The following is a 15488-nucleotide window of genomic DNA, read 5'->3' as shown; positions in this document are numbered from 1 at the left end:
TTTGACCAACTAAAAATTAATTGACCAAATTAAATTGATGGGGAAAATATATAAGTGATGAAGTACTACACAAGTGTTTATATAATTTTTGGTCAAGATGGAGTTTGATTAAAAATCAATGTGTTATAAAAATATATAACTTATGAATAGATGAGAATGAGGAAGAATAGAAAGTTTTTGAAATTGTGAGATTCTAGACATGCCACGTAAGCTAAACCATTTTCCTATTATAAAGAAGATTATTAATTATTACTCCCTCCGTCCATGAAAGAACTTTCTAGGAGGGAGTGACACGGGTTTTAAGAAAAAATATTGTTTAGTGTATTGGGAGTGGATAAAAAGTAGTTGAGTATATTGGGAATGGTGAAAAAATGTTATAATTAATATTGTGAGTTGTGAAAAGTGAAAAGTAAGAGGATTATAAATGGTAGGGTATAGTCCAAAAATAAGTAGGAAGTTCTGTTGTGGACGTCCCAAAAAGGAAAGATAGCAAGTTCTTTTGTGGACGGATGGAGTATATGATATTATAGCGCAAAATTGTTTATAGATGATACTCATAAAAATCCTAGTATATACTCATAAGTGGTAAATACATACTACTCCCTCCGTCCCAATAATCTTGTCCCACTTTCCTTTTTGCGTTGTCCCAATAATCTTGTCTCATTTCCTTTTTGGGTAAATTTTAAGGGCTAATTAACTTTTGCTTAAACATGATTTTAATTAAACTCCCCCTCTAAAATCATGTCTAACCCATCTACGGCTCTCTCTCTCTCTCCCACCTCCACCTCCCCCTTCTTCCTCTCTAAATCCGCTCTACCATTTTCACTCTGTAATCTACCGGTGCCGCCGCTCCCTTCCCCTCTGTTCCGCCGGCGCCGCCTCCTACCTTCCCCATCTGTAAATCCGCTGCCTTCTTCCCCCTCTGTAACTCAACAGTCACCGCCGCTCCCTTCCCCTCTGTTTCGCCGAAGCTGCCTCCCTCTTCCCCCTCTGTAAATTCGCTCTCCCTCTGTTCCGCCGCCGCCGCCGTCTCCCCCCTTCCCCCTCTGTAAATCCGTCGAGCACAGATCTAAGCCCTAAACTCCCCCTTCTCTTGCCTCTCTCTCTTCTCCACCCTCCATACTCGAGTCGCCCTCCCATCTCCCCCGCCCTCTCACCTCTGCCCTCTCGCCAGCGCCACTCACCTCTGCCCCCTGACACCACTTCCCTCCCTCCCCCCTTTCACTCCTCTGAACCAGCCGCCATCAGCTTCCCTTCGACGAAGCAGCAGCGACGGGCTGCCGTCTCCACCTCTCTCTCCGCCTCCGAGCCCTAAATCCCCAAATCCAAATGTCACCCCTTCGATTCCGGCGATTGTACAGCCATAGGGCTGCCGCCGCGGTGCCTTCTCCCGGTCAGTGAAGACCTCTGGAAAATTTGTTGGAAGAAATTTAGCTTTTATGTTCTAGATATTTGTTGAAGAAATTTGATTTTTCTGTTCTTGGCTTTTCCAGATTTTGTTCTTTGTTAATGAAGATGATGAAAAATTTGTTCTTGGTTTTGTGTTCTTGGTTAGCAAAGACGAAAATTTGTTCTTGGTTTTGTTCTTGGTTTTGTGTTCTTGTGTTCTTGGTTCACTGTTCTGGATGGAGAGAGGCGGTGATGAGGCTGGGGGCCGTGCCGACGCCGAGGAAGGAGGCGGCGCAGGTGTGGCTCCGCCTACTGTTGCCGTCGCCGGGGAGATGAGGAAGAAACAAGAATAATTTTAAGCTATATTTAATTTCTTCTTAAACATGTGGGACCTTCTAGTTGACAACACTAATTTCACACTTCTTAATCTCGGTGCCCAAAAGAAACGGGACAACAATATTGGGACGGAGTGAGTAGTATTTATGAATTCCTCTATAAGCGGCACTTGTATATAATAGAGGAATCTTTAGGTCAAATAAATAAAATATTGTTTAGATAATCTTGGTTTTGTTATATAAAACAATATCTGTCTGTTCAAACATTCTCGTAGATCGCTCATACATTATTGAAAGAATATACGTAACTTTGTAATACATCTTTCTTTGTTTAAGCTAAAAAAAATAGATAATTTAATCTAGGTTCATGTATTTGCTACTTTCGCTTGTGGTTGGCACACAGAATTTTCTCCTTTATGCTACCCACCACATGCTTTTTTTTTATTATTTAAATAAAATTCCTATAAATTTGTATGAATAATATATTTATAAAGTTGGAAAGGACTAATCTTACATTTCTTCGGCTAGCTAGTTACTTTTAAATTTTTATCCTCTTTTTAATGAAAAGAAGACATTAACGGCAAAATTATTCGTCACTATAGCTATAAATGAATAGAGCTACTCATAAATTATTCAAGATTCGAATAATAAAAAAAATACTTATTCAAAACTCGACTTAATAATAAATCAGGCGAACTCAATCCTAGTTTCAAAATCGAGCATGGTAATGTTCAGCTCATCGAACTCACATACCATCAATCCAACCTTCACTAGAGTATGTGCACGAGCCTTCATGCAACATTTATATGAATATCAGATGAGTCGCGCTCGAGTTCAAACCCAAATACAATATTAACGAGGATTAGACTAATTCAGTTCAAATCAAGTTCAAGCTCGATATTAAGTGACGAACTGCTGAACTCAATCAACAAAATAAAAATTTAAATAAATATACATCCAAATACTACTCCCTCCGTCCCATGAAACGTGACCCATTTCTTTTCGACACGAGAATTAAGAAAGTGGTATTTTGTGTATTAAGTGTGGTAGGTGAAAAAGTGAAAAGGTGAATAAAGGGTAAATTTTTTGCCATTTTTAGAAACAGGTCAAACTTCGTGGGACAACCCAAAAAGGAAAGTGGGTCACGCTTCGCGGGACGGAGGGAGTAATATTTAAACGAAAAGAGCTAGAACCACTTCGTATTCCGGACTGGCGAGGGCTAAAATCTAAGTTCTATTCGACCAATTACGTCCAATCCTTCACTTATTACGTCCCCAATGGCATCAATTTGGTAGCCGCTAATCACGCTTCCCTCTGTAGTATCGTAGTAGGATCCAACTACAAGAACAACTATACAAATAATCATCTATTTTGTTTGACTCAATCATATCTCTATCTCCTTTAGAGTGATAATAAAATTCAGCCAAAATTTTCCAGTTTTCACATGTTAGTTAAGGTATTTGGTTATGTTCCTCAATTACTTTGAGCTTTGCAAATTTTGCATTTACGAACTGTATATTTATTTTAATCATTTTCTGAAAAAGAAATAATGATTGAAATTTGAAAGAGAGCCAAATACAAGAATTTTCAGACGTATATTTGCAGTTACTCCTAAATCTAGTACAGAACACCAGATTTAGAATATGATACTTAAATCGGGACAACGGAAAATAAATAACCGTTACAGAAAAAAAATCTATAGCAGCAAATTCATAAACGATTTTTCTTTTCTTTTATTTCCGGAAAAGAAGATAAAAGGAAAATATAGATATTAAAAATCCAGTAATCATCTTTGCTGCAGCTCCATCATTCTAGTGAAGTCCTCAAAGCACACGAAGCCGTCCCCGTTCCTATCTACCCCTCTTATCATGCGCCGGCACTCCTCTAACGTGCACCGGGCGTCACCGATCGTCTTGAAAACCTCTAAAAGCTCCTCCGCCGTGATCCTCCCGTCGCGATCCGAGTCGAAGAAGTCGAACGTCTCTCTCATCTCGCCGCCGCACGCCGGCGGTGCGAAGGCCGAGCCGATGGCGTAGAACTCCTCGAGGCTGATGCAGCCGTCGCCGTCGCGATCCACCTCGCTCAGCATCAGCTTCAGCTCCTCCTGGCTCGGCGGCTCGGCTCCGATCCGGCGCAGCAGCCGCTCGAGCTCCTCCTTCTCGATCTTGCCGTCGCCGTCGCGGTCGATCATCTCGAAGGCTTGTTTCAGCTCCAGGTAGACGTCGGCGGAGATCTCCGGCCACTCGCCGGAGGAGGAGGAGGGGAGCACGCTGTTCGGCGTGGAGGAGCCGTTCGGCTTCGACGTCTTGAAGACGTCCTCCGACGAGGAGGAGGAGGAGGACGAAGATGTCGCCTGAGAGCTGAACGACGACGGATCGGTGTCGGATCTGGAGACGGAGCGGGATTTCCTCGTCTTGAAGAGCTTTCCGGGTAGGATCTTGGCGAGCTTCATGGCGGAGTAATCAGTGTTGGTGTGAATCCACAGCGCTCCGTAGAGAGGATGCGTAAACAAATATGAATAAGAGAGAGAAAGTGGAGGCGTGATGAGTGAGAGTAGAGGAATGAGGGCGGGTTAAATGGAGGGAGGGAGTAGGAAGCCATAGTGAGCTTCCACGAAGTTTCTTAGAGAGAGAGAAAAGGGGAGAGGTATAGAGAGAGAGCTTTGAAAATTTGATGATTTGATTAGTTTGATCACTTGATGAAAAGTCTGGTTGTGGTAGTCTTTGCATTTCTTGTTTTGATGATTTTTATTTTATATATTTTGGATGTGATGGGGTATCCATGTATCGTGCAATGTGGTGAATCGCCCAACCTTTTCAATCTTTTTTTTTTCAATTTTTTTATAAATAAATAAGTAAATAAAAAAATTTAAACTCAGCACCTCTAGCTCAACCTAATTTGTTAGTTTCAATTTAGGGTGTGTTTGCTTTTTTTTTTTTTTTTTATCAGAAAAAAGATATTGAATTCAATAAAAGGTAGTACCTAAGACCAAATACAAGAAGAAAGCTCAAAGTCGTTTGAGCTCCAATCTGCAAAACTCAGATCCACGTTTACAATTTCAAAAATTTTACTCAAACTCCAAAGTCTTCCTTTGATTTCCGCAAACACTTGTGGTACTTTCCAAATCTTACCCTCAAATCTACAATCGTTTCTCTTCATCCATAGTGACCAGATGGTGCATATCCAAAGTGCACTTGTGTGTTTGCTTTTTATCCCTCTAAATGGAGGGATAACAAAAACTTATGTCTTTAAGTGTTTATATTCTTATCCCACATTTTACACAAACATCATTTTTCCTTCCTTATTTTCACTTCAAGAAGAGATAATATTATCCCTCCAATTTTGGTGTGATAATATTATCCCTCCTTGAAGTGAAAATAAAAAAGAGAAAATGGTGTTTGTGTAAAATGTTGGATAAGAAAGCAAACATTTAAAGGCATAAATTTTTGTTATCCCTCCTTTAAATGTTTATATTCTTATCCCTCCCAGAGCCGCACATCTTGGGCCACTCGCGTCCAGTGCCCTTGAATCTGGCGGTGCTTGAGGTTGGCGCCGATCAGGGGGTTGACACGGGCGACAATCCTCTTCCAGTATTTGTGCCCCTTCTTATTTGTCCCACGGATGGCGTCGTTTGTCTCCTCTGTCCAAATTTGGATGATGAGGTCCGTCTCCTCCGAGGTGTAGGTATGACGGACAGTCTTTCCTCCGTCATCCTCCTCCTCCTTCGCCGCCGCCGGCGCCTGCCTGTCATGCCGGATCTTGTGGGTGATTTCCTTCCTCCGGTTGCCTTTCTTTGGTTTGGCAGCACTTTGGGTTGCCGAAGGCATCTCCTCGCCAGATGGAGGAGCATCCCCCAAGTTACATCCCCGACAAATAGGGATGATAGTCGTCGGCTAGATCGGGGCACCAATTTAGGTCATAGTAATTTGGGTTGTGTGGATCCATGGAAGGTGTAGAGAGAGGAAGATGAAGAAGGTGAAGGAAGAAAGTGAGGAAGAAGAAGAAGAAAAAGAGAAGAAAAAGAAGAGAAAAAAAGAAAAAAGAAAAAAAAATAGTAAAAAAAAAATACGAAAATCGAGGCAGTCAAATTTAAAATTCGAATTTTCGATTTTTTTTAATGGCGCGTGTTTTTATTAATGGCGCGTGTAAAACACGCGCCTATTTTGAACGGTCGATCGGGCTACACATTAGAACGTGTAGCCCTCGTGTAAGAGAGGGCTGCATCGCCTTACACGATGCGTGCCTTACACGAGTAGGCCGCTATCGTGTAGGCGATGCGGATGCTCTAATAGCGAAAATTATGACCGAAAATTTCAGTTATTACCGCTGTATTTTTTTAGTCGTGTATTTCTTGAAGACACATGGATTTAAATTAGTAGAATATTTTGGCTTGAATTATTAATTGAAAAATAAAGATAAATATTGTAAAGTGTACTCTGGTGGTCCTCCGTCCCCTAAATAATTTTCTAGATGAATGGACACATGTTCTAAAATAAAAAGATGAAAGTGTAAAAAAGAAAAGGTAAATGAAGTATCGAGAGTAATGAAAAGGTGAAAATGTGAAAAGTAGTGAGAAATTAATTGTGATTAATTTGATAATATTATGAAATAGGAAGGAAAGTTTTTTGGGGGCTGACTGAAAACATAATTTAGGAGATGGAGTTAAAATGTCACTATAACGTCAAACTTTTGATTATATTTTGAGTGGATTTTGAGAATAGCCACTTTTATATAGTAAAAATAAATTTTACCCACTAATATAAAAACTTAAAAAAATACCCACATTTACCATTTTACCCTTACATATAAAAATTTTACAAATACTCACTGTTCACTGGTTGTGAATTCAACTCGAATTCACAACTGAATTCAAGTATTGGTTGTGAATAACAAGTGTTAGTTGTGAATTCGCGTGAATTCACAACCAACACTATTTCAAGTTGTGAATTCACAACCAATAAAATTTGAATTCACAATCAACACTATTTCAATTGTGAATTCACAACCAACGCCGATAATTCAGTTGTGAATTCATAAACTTGGTTGTGAATTCAAGAACATTTGTACAAAATTGCGCGATTTTCATCAATTTCTTCGTTACTTATATTTTTTTTCGATTAAATTCAAATTGGATTCAACTAAAGTCTCCATCCGAATCATTCTCATCTCTCTCTCATCATCAACAATCAACTCTCCCCCAATTCTCTCTCTCTCTCACGTACAATCGAAAATTAGGTTTTAATTGAATTGAAATTAGGTTTTAATTTAGAAATTCAATCGGTCATGGATACTGATTATCTGAGGGAGTTTGAGGGGAAGGCAGCGCACGACCCTACCGCAGCAAGGCGGCGCTGCGGGTGGTGGCGGGGCTGCTGATCGTGAGCACATGACCGTCAAGGTTGGCCGCGGCGGCGTGCCTGAAGGAAATCGGCGAAGTTGAATCAACAACAGCAGCTGTTATGCTGGAGATTGGCGATGACGTTGAAGCGCAGCTGGTCGTGGAGAAGGATCACGGCGCCGGCTGATTTACAGAGAGATCGAGAGAGAGAGAGAGAGAGAAATCGGCGCCGGCTGAGATCAGAGAAGCGGAGACGGCGGATGCGCCGCCGCCGGGGTCGGTAGCTCTGCTGCTAGCCTTGTCGTGGGCGACGAAGTTGGCGGTGGCCGTGGGAGCATGCGGCGACGCCGCTTGGAAGAGAGAGATCGAGAGAAAGAGAGAGAAGAGAGAGGGCGTGTATAGAGAGAGAGAGAGAGAGGATAGAGAGAGAGAAAAATGAGAGAATGAGAGGAGGCTAGAGTTTGCCCATGATAGAAGGGTAATTTAGTCCTTTAACATAAAAAAGTGGGTATTTTTTATGTTTTTATTTGAGTGGGTAAAATTTATTTTTACTATATAAAAGTGGGTACTTTTATATATTAACACTTATATTATATTTTTTTATTTAAGAGGAACAATAATATTTTTTTCGCTATAATTTATGATCATTTTATTTGTTTTATGAATTTATCGTTTACAGATTATTAGTTTATAAAAATCTACTAGATTGCAATTTGCAGATATTTCTAAATCTGTGAATGCAATTCGTATGAAAGCACGCAGAAATAGAGTGCAGTCATCATCTCGAGTTCCCTCATGTCACGTCCCAATAAAAATTTCAATACAATCCAAAAATTAATTTGGGTATATATATATAGGGTTAGATTTTTGTGACGGTGGAAGGAACAATAGGGTCACGGACTAGAGATTTCTGGAGGAGAAGATCAACAAAAGAATCGAAGGTTGGAAGAATAAAAAACTTGCTTTAGCAGGGCACATTACCTTGGTAAAAGTGGTATTGCAGGCTATTCCTATTTTTCAACTCTCATTTTCTATGATACCTAAGACAATCGTGAGAAATATTAACTCCTTGTGTGGTAAGTTTATTTAGGGAGGGTGCAAGAACTCTGGGGCAATACCATGGGTGAAATGGGTGAAGTTATGTGCTTCAAAGAGCGAGGGGGGGTCTTGGGATCAGAAACTTAGAATGGTTCAAGGAGGCTTTGGTAAAAAAATGGGTTTGGAGGTATCTCGTGGGGGATGGAAAACTTTGGGCAAAAACGGTTAGGTCAATTTATGGGGAGATCGAGTGGGGGAATGAGGGTTTGAAATTAAAAGGAAATCAGGGGAATAAGGGAGGTTGGTGGGAAAAAGTCATTGCAGTAGGCTGGGGGCAGTCGGGAAGTTGGTTTGAGAATAATATCGAATGCAAGATTGGGAATGGAAGGGAGACGAAATTTTGGGAACATAGGTGGGTGGGACACAAACCACTAAAGGCCGCCTTCCCTAGACTTTTCCACCTAAGCGCAAAAAAGGAAGCGGCACAGCGAAATGGGGACTTGGGTGAACGGAGGATGGGTTTGGGATTTGAAATGGAGAAGGGAGTTATTTGATAGGGAAGTCTTAGTGGTCAATGAGTTATTATCTGTCATTTCTTGTTTGGTTCCATGCGCAGGTAGGGAAGATGGGTGGACATGGAGTGCAGCAAAAGAAGGTGTGTTCACAGCAAGATCAGCATATACAGTGATCAAAGACATGCAGAACGAGGGAAGGGAGACAATTCCCAACAAAGAAAGAATCGTGAAAGCATGGCATATCTGTGCTCCTCAGAAGGCAAAAGCTACGGCGTGGAGAATATTGAGGAATAGGTTGCCAACTTGTGACAACTTGAGAAAGAGAAACATTCCACTTGGAGAGGAGGAAACAAAGTGTAACGCGTGCTGCCAGCAGGATGAATCGATTCTGCACGTATTTCTATTGTGCCCGAAGACGGATATGGTTTGGAACGAAATTCAAAACTGATTGGGAATGCCCTCCGCACGACCATCCAGCATCGAAGCACACTTCGATTCCTTCATTCACCTGGGAAGGGGGAAGAATAGCAGGAAGTTCTTAGCGGCATTATGGGTTTGCACCAATTGGCTCATTTGGAAAGGTCGGAATGAGAGTAGATTTGAAGGCAAGAACTGGGAAATCAGGAAACTGATCGGTGAAATCAAAGCGAGGATGTGGAGTTGGAACAAGACTTTTGGGATGATCGATATGGACACTAACTTTCTTTCTTGGTTCTCTAATAATATCTCTTCTCTTCTTGTGTATACATTTTGGTATCCCTGGTACCAATGGTTTCTTCAATAAATCCATTTTTTCTGACCAAAAAAAGGGGGGGGGTTAAATTTTGTGAAGAACTACAAATAAGTAGGGAACGGAGAACAATGAATAAATCTATAAATTTAATGAATATATTGCATAACTAATGAATATGTGTATTTAGTAAAAATACGGAAAAAATATATAAAAACACGCCCCTTTTAGGATTCCAACCCAAACCAAAACTTATTCATAAGTTATATTAATTTATTCATCGAAATTATAGATTTATTCGTAATTTTTTTTCTGTTCTCTATATATAGAGAACATATTTACAGTTCTCTACAGATCTTTTCCCTACACACACACACACACACACACACACACATATATATAAGAGAAAGTTCAATAGAAACACAAATATTTTCAGAGAGGAGACCAAATCTCATGCGTTGATCTTATCTAAGCTAACAGTTAACGTCCGTTCGTTTAACGTTCAATGGGAATTGTGTTGAACGTATACAGGTTCGAACCCCAAAAACCTCAAACGTTCAACAAAATTATTGGTATGTTCAACCGCATTTACTGACATGTTCAATGTTTCTCCATTTTCTACTTATATATCCGTTTATATGGAACTTAACCCCATATATATATATATATATAGGGTTGGGTTCCGGTGGATCCCTATGCTTATAGTAGATCGGTAGATCCAAATCTAGACCACACATTTATGACATGTGGCGCATCAAGATGGTGACACGTGGCAAGGCATTTCAAGGCAAAATCTGGAGAGGGGTAAAATTGGAATGTAATTTTCGAAATTAAAAAAAAATTAGATTTTCTCAAAATAGGTATATTTTAGATGCATAAAGTTTCATACGAGAATGCATGAACTTTCATATAAAAATGCATAAAGTTTCATATAAAAATGCATAAGATTTCACCCCACCCCAACCCCACCCCCCACACCCCTGAACCCCACCCCACCCCAGAACCCCACCCCACCCACCCCCTACTCCCCCACCCCCCTAAAAAAAAAAAAATTATTTTTTTAAAAACTGATTTTCTGACCACTGACCCACCCCTACCCCCCACCCCCCACCCACCCACCCCCCCCCCCCCCACAATTTTTTTTTCTCAAAAACTGATTTTCTGACCACTGACCCCCCCCACCCACCCACCCCCCACCCCCCAAAAAAAATTTTTTTTTTTTTGAAAATCAGTTTTCAAAAAAATAAAAAAATAAAAAAAAATTGGGGGGGTGGGTGTGGGGGTGGGCCAGCAATCAGAAAATCAGTTTTTGAAAAAAAAAAAAAAAATTGGGGGGGGGTGGGGGTGGGGGGGTGGGTGGGGTGGGGGGGGCAGGGGCAGGGGTGGGGTGGCGAAACTACCAGTTTTATTAAAATGAAATGCATTTTTTGTATAATTTAATGCATTTTATGTGAAAACTTTATGCATTTTTGTTTTATTTTATATGCATGTGAAACATGCCTATTTTTGGGGGGTGGTAATGGGGAGGGTTGGGGGGTGGTGTGGGCTGGATTGGGGGGTGGTATGGGGTGGGGTGGTGAAAATACCAAAATTGAAAAAATTAAATGCATTTTTCTGTTCAAAGTTATGCATTTCATGTGAAAACTTTATGCATCTTTGTGTGAAACTATATGCATCTAAAATATATCTATTTTGAGAAAATCTAAAAAATATATATATTTTTTTAATTATTAAATCCGAAAATTACATTCCAATTTTACCCCTCTAGATTTTGCCTTGGAATCCTTGCCACGTGTCACCATCTTGATGCGCCACATGTCATAAATGTGTGGTCAAGATTTGGATCTAGGGATCTATTATAAGCATTGGGATCTATATGATCTCATTCCTATATATATATATATATATATATATATATATATATATACATGGAACCTATAAATTATAAGGGTAAATATTTGATTTTGTCCCACCGTATTGGCGGTTTAACAAAAATGTCTCAATTTAAGGATATGTGCATACAAGCATCCATCATTTAAAAGTTTGATTATTTGTGTCCCGAAAAAAAATTCGACCCCTAAAAATTGACATGGAATGTCAGAATTCCACATTCACAATTTACGTAACACATCTACCACACCAATAAAATATGTCACATAAGTTGCGAATGTGGAATTTCGACATTCCACGTCAGTTTTCAGATGTTGAATTTTTTTTTCGGGATACAAATAACTAAACTTTGAAACGATGAGTAATGCATGCACTTGATATTTTTGTTAAACCGTTAATACGATGGGACAAAATCAAATATTTATCCTAATTATAATACAAACAAATCGAAGCCATACATGCATTGGAAAACAACAACAAAAACGTGAAATTGATGAAGTCCTTTTCTTTGGAGCTTCTTTCCATGAAATTTCTTTTGATTGAGCCATTTTTAACCAATGATAAGGGGGTATATATATATATATATATATATATATATATATAGGGAGAGGTTCAAGAAAGAACCATAAATAAAAAAAGAACGGAGAACCATTTTCAGCCATTTGATTATCAAGATCTACGGTGGATGTATCATCTTGTTGGATGAATGCAGATCCTGGGTTCGAATCCTGAAGGGAGCAATTTTTTTTTTTTTTTTGAGTGCATTAATTTTAACAGCGAATGCATTAATTTTTACAGTGAATGCATTAGATTTGATGATTCTCACGTTCTCACAAATAATGTAGTTCTCTCTAGAATATATATATATATATATATATATATATATATATATATATATATAGTAGTACGTAGTACCATGTCCTTAGGTAGTACGTAATACTCAATCTTGACCACACATTTTGGACACATGGCAATGAGCTTTCAAAGCATTCCAAGGCAAAATCTGCACATGGGTAAAATCGAAAAATCATTTTTGGATATTAAAAAGTTTTCCCCTTCAGATAAATATCAATCATATGATACATTAAATCAAACCCTACAAATCAATCTAAGATCTCACCATATATGAAGGATCTCATTGGAACCATTCCATGTATATATATTAAAATTCAATAAAATTCTTATTTTCGTGAGAAACCACAATAACGAATAAATCAATAAAATTTATTAATAAATCAATGTAACACACAAGTAGCCGTATCAAATTAATGTGGTGAAATTTTCGCCTTCTTCAGAATTCAAACTCAAGTAAAAATAATTATTTGCTTTATTCGTAAATTGTTTTAAGGGTTAAGGTGCAAATGCACCCTTAAGGTAGACATCCCTATAATGTATACCCCTCATACTGGACATTGGATCAAATAAGCCCCCGATGTCCCAAAATCTGCCCGCTGGCGCCGTTACTTGACCGTTAGTGATTTTTTTTTAATCATCACTCTCTTTATACAAAGGCAAAGCCCAGGTACTTGAGGCCTTCACGCGCCCAAGCTTCTTCACTCTCCGGTAGCTCAACGCCCTTGCCATCATCATCGTCCTCTCTGCCTACATGCTGGTCGGCGCCGTGATCGGCATATTTCTCCCGATCGGCTACATCTTCCACGGAATAGTGGAGGGAGACAAGAAAGGAATCAAGGCGGCGGCGCCGCACGTTTTCCTGATGGCAAGTATATAGATGAAAGATGTGACGAATTAATAGATTAAAATATAGATGAAATATTTTTAAAATAATATATATAAGTATGGGACACAATAACACACATAAGATTGTGGAACACTAGATCTCATCCCCAGGACTTATTTCCTAATTAAATAGGTCAAAAAACACGTTGGATGTTTCATTCTAATTATTCCGTGAATTTATTGAGATTTTGTGGTATTGCCATGTGTGGTTTGACTCATTGTGGAGAAACAAAATAAGTTGCATACGTGATTAATTTGAATAATCTATTATAGAACTCTAGTCACTGTCTCGTCTCATAAATTTTTGACAAAAACTTATATGCGTGCTGCTTTAAACTTGCGCTTTAAACTTGCGCTCACACAATGCGCGCGGGTCTGGGTCGGGTCGGACAAATATGAACCGGGTCAGTTGACCCGATATATATATGAAAAAAAAACGATGCTTTCCTTCTCTCTGGCTTCTCTCCTCCTCTTCTCTCTCTGCGGCAATCCATACCCCAACTTTCTCTATTCTCCCTTCGATCTCCGTCGGAAAAGTTCGTCGGCCGACACCGGCTCATGTCATCTTCTCACTCAATCGTCTCCCTCACATTCTTCCTGAATCTATTGAGCCCAAAATAATCCCCAATTTCTAAAATAAAATCCCTAAATCCTCCCCCCAATTCCGGTAAGTCGGCGTCGCGACTCACCACCACCACACCTGCCTCTAAGTCCTGACAAGCTATCGTCCTTCTCCCTAGCTCTGGTCGCGGGTCGCCGCGCGTCGCTCCACCCTCTACCTCTCCAGCCAGCGCCGCATCACCGCAGCAGCTTCTCCAGCCGAAGCCCATTTGTTCCTCCATAAAAAGGAGTTGTCGCACTCTTCAAGTCATGGATGGCTCTGATCCATTATTCCTAATGGCTCATCTTCTTTGTGTAGTTGACTTCCCTCTTTGTTATGTTGCATTTCGTTTTAATTTCGACGAGAATCGGCTAGTCACGTGAAGTAGGTTGTGAGCTGGGTGAGTGGCTTTGTTGGATGGGGAAAACCTTGTGATGCGGTGCAGTGAACAACCCTCGTAGCTTTCCCTCTTCTAGTTGGTGTGTGCTGTGCAGTCAAATATTTGATGCCAAGAGCATATTTTTCTGCAGATAAGGTGTTTGTTAAAATGTCTGAATGAAAAAAAATTCAATAAATAGTTTCATTTATTAAGTTAAATAGTGTCATTTATATATATTTAAAGTGTATATACAATTCAACTGGAACACTCACTTGTTTCAGTTGATGGGTTATTGATGAATGTGTGGAATGAAGAATTGGTGGTGTTATTGAAGCCTTGAAGGAGAAGATGTAGATGAGATAGATGAGCAAGCCATATATGATGAGGAGAGATTTGAACAGGTTGTAGTTTGAGCATGGTGCAACTTATTTAAAATTCTACATTACTTTTCTTAGATGAGCATACTATATTTATATATAAATATCACTTTTAATATATAAAATGACACTACTTTTCTTAGTAAATGATATTTTTAATATATTTAAATGACATTATTTTTCTTAATAAAAGACATTATCTGCACTCATAAATTATACTATATTTATTTAAATGACACAATTTTTCTTAGTAAAAGACACTATCTACATCATAATTGACATTGTTTGGATAAATGAATAACACTACTTATGAATGACACTGTTAATACATCGAATTAACACTATGTGCTTTGTAAATGACACTACTTGTAAGAATGACACTATTATTTATTCAAAATAAAACTATGTTACTTGTTAAGTGACACTATTAATACATCGAATCAACACTATAACTTTGCAAATGACAATTCCTATAATTTATACTATTCGAAAATATAAATGACACTACTTTTAATAATTGACATTATAATGTTGTAAATGATACATTTAATAATTGAAACTATTCGGATATACAAATGAAACTACTTATAATAATTGACATTATAATATTGTAAATGACATTTTCTATAATTGACACTATTCGTAAATATAAATGACACTACTTGTCAAGTGAAACTATTAATACATTGAATTGACACTATGTGATTTTGAAATTGATACTATAACATTTTAAATGACATTTAATATGACACTTTTATATTTAGAATGACGCTTAGACATTTCGAATGACACTACAAGATTTCAAAAGGCACTAAAAGATTTCAAATGATACTTTAACATTTCAAAGACACCACTCTGACATAAAAATGACACTACAAGATTTCAAAAAACACTTTAACATTTCAAAACACACTATAACATTTGAAATGACACTTTAAGATTTAGAATGGCAAATAGACATTTCGAATGAAACTACAAGATTTCAAAAGACACTACAAGATTTCAAATGACACTTTAACATTTTGAATGACACTACAAGATTTCAAATGACACTATAACATTTGAAATGTCATAGTGTCCTTTGAAATGTCATAGTGTCATTTGAAGTGTCATTTCAAATCTTGTAGTGTCATTTTTTTGTCGGAGTAGTGTCATT

General features: G+C 38.6%; 1 protein-coding gene and 1 long non-coding RNA gene across 2 annotated transcripts; one reads left to right on the top strand and one right to left on the bottom strand.

Moving 5' to 3' along the window:
• Window positions 1–3255: 3255 nt before the first annotated feature.
• On the bottom strand, window positions 3256–4467 carry LOC130990192 (probable calcium-binding protein CML36). The gene has a single exon (XM_057914417.1). The coding sequence runs from the start codon at window positions 4174–4176 to the stop codon at window positions 3511–3513; it is 666 nt and encodes a 221-aa protein (XP_057770400.1). The 5' UTR covers window positions 4177–4467; the 3' UTR covers window positions 3256–3510.
• An 8879-nt stretch (window positions 4468–13346) lies between these two features.
• LOC130990191 (uncharacterized) lies at window positions 13347–14355 on the top strand. Its single transcript, XR_009090862.1, has 2 exons — window positions 13347–14111; window positions 14237–14355. It is a non-coding gene; the product is annotated as an uncharacterized LOC130990191 (long non-coding RNA).
• The last annotated feature ends 1133 nt before the right edge of the window (window positions 14356–15488 follow it).

Source organism: Salvia miltiorrhiza, chromosome 6 (assembly GCF_028751815.1).
Source record: "Salvia miltiorrhiza cultivar Shanhuang (shh) chromosome 6, IMPLAD_Smil_shh, whole genome shotgun sequence".
Classification (NCBI taxonomy): domain Eukaryota; kingdom Viridiplantae; phylum Streptophyta; class Magnoliopsida; order Lamiales; family Lamiaceae; genus Salvia; species Salvia miltiorrhiza.
This window is presented reverse-complemented; position numbering and strand designations above follow the sequence as displayed.

Coding starts and splice junctions, on each gene's coding strand:
- LOC130990192 (XM_057914417.1), bottom strand. CDS start 4,176: ATGAAGCTCGCCAAGATCCTACCCGGAAAGCTCTTCAAGACGAGGAAA.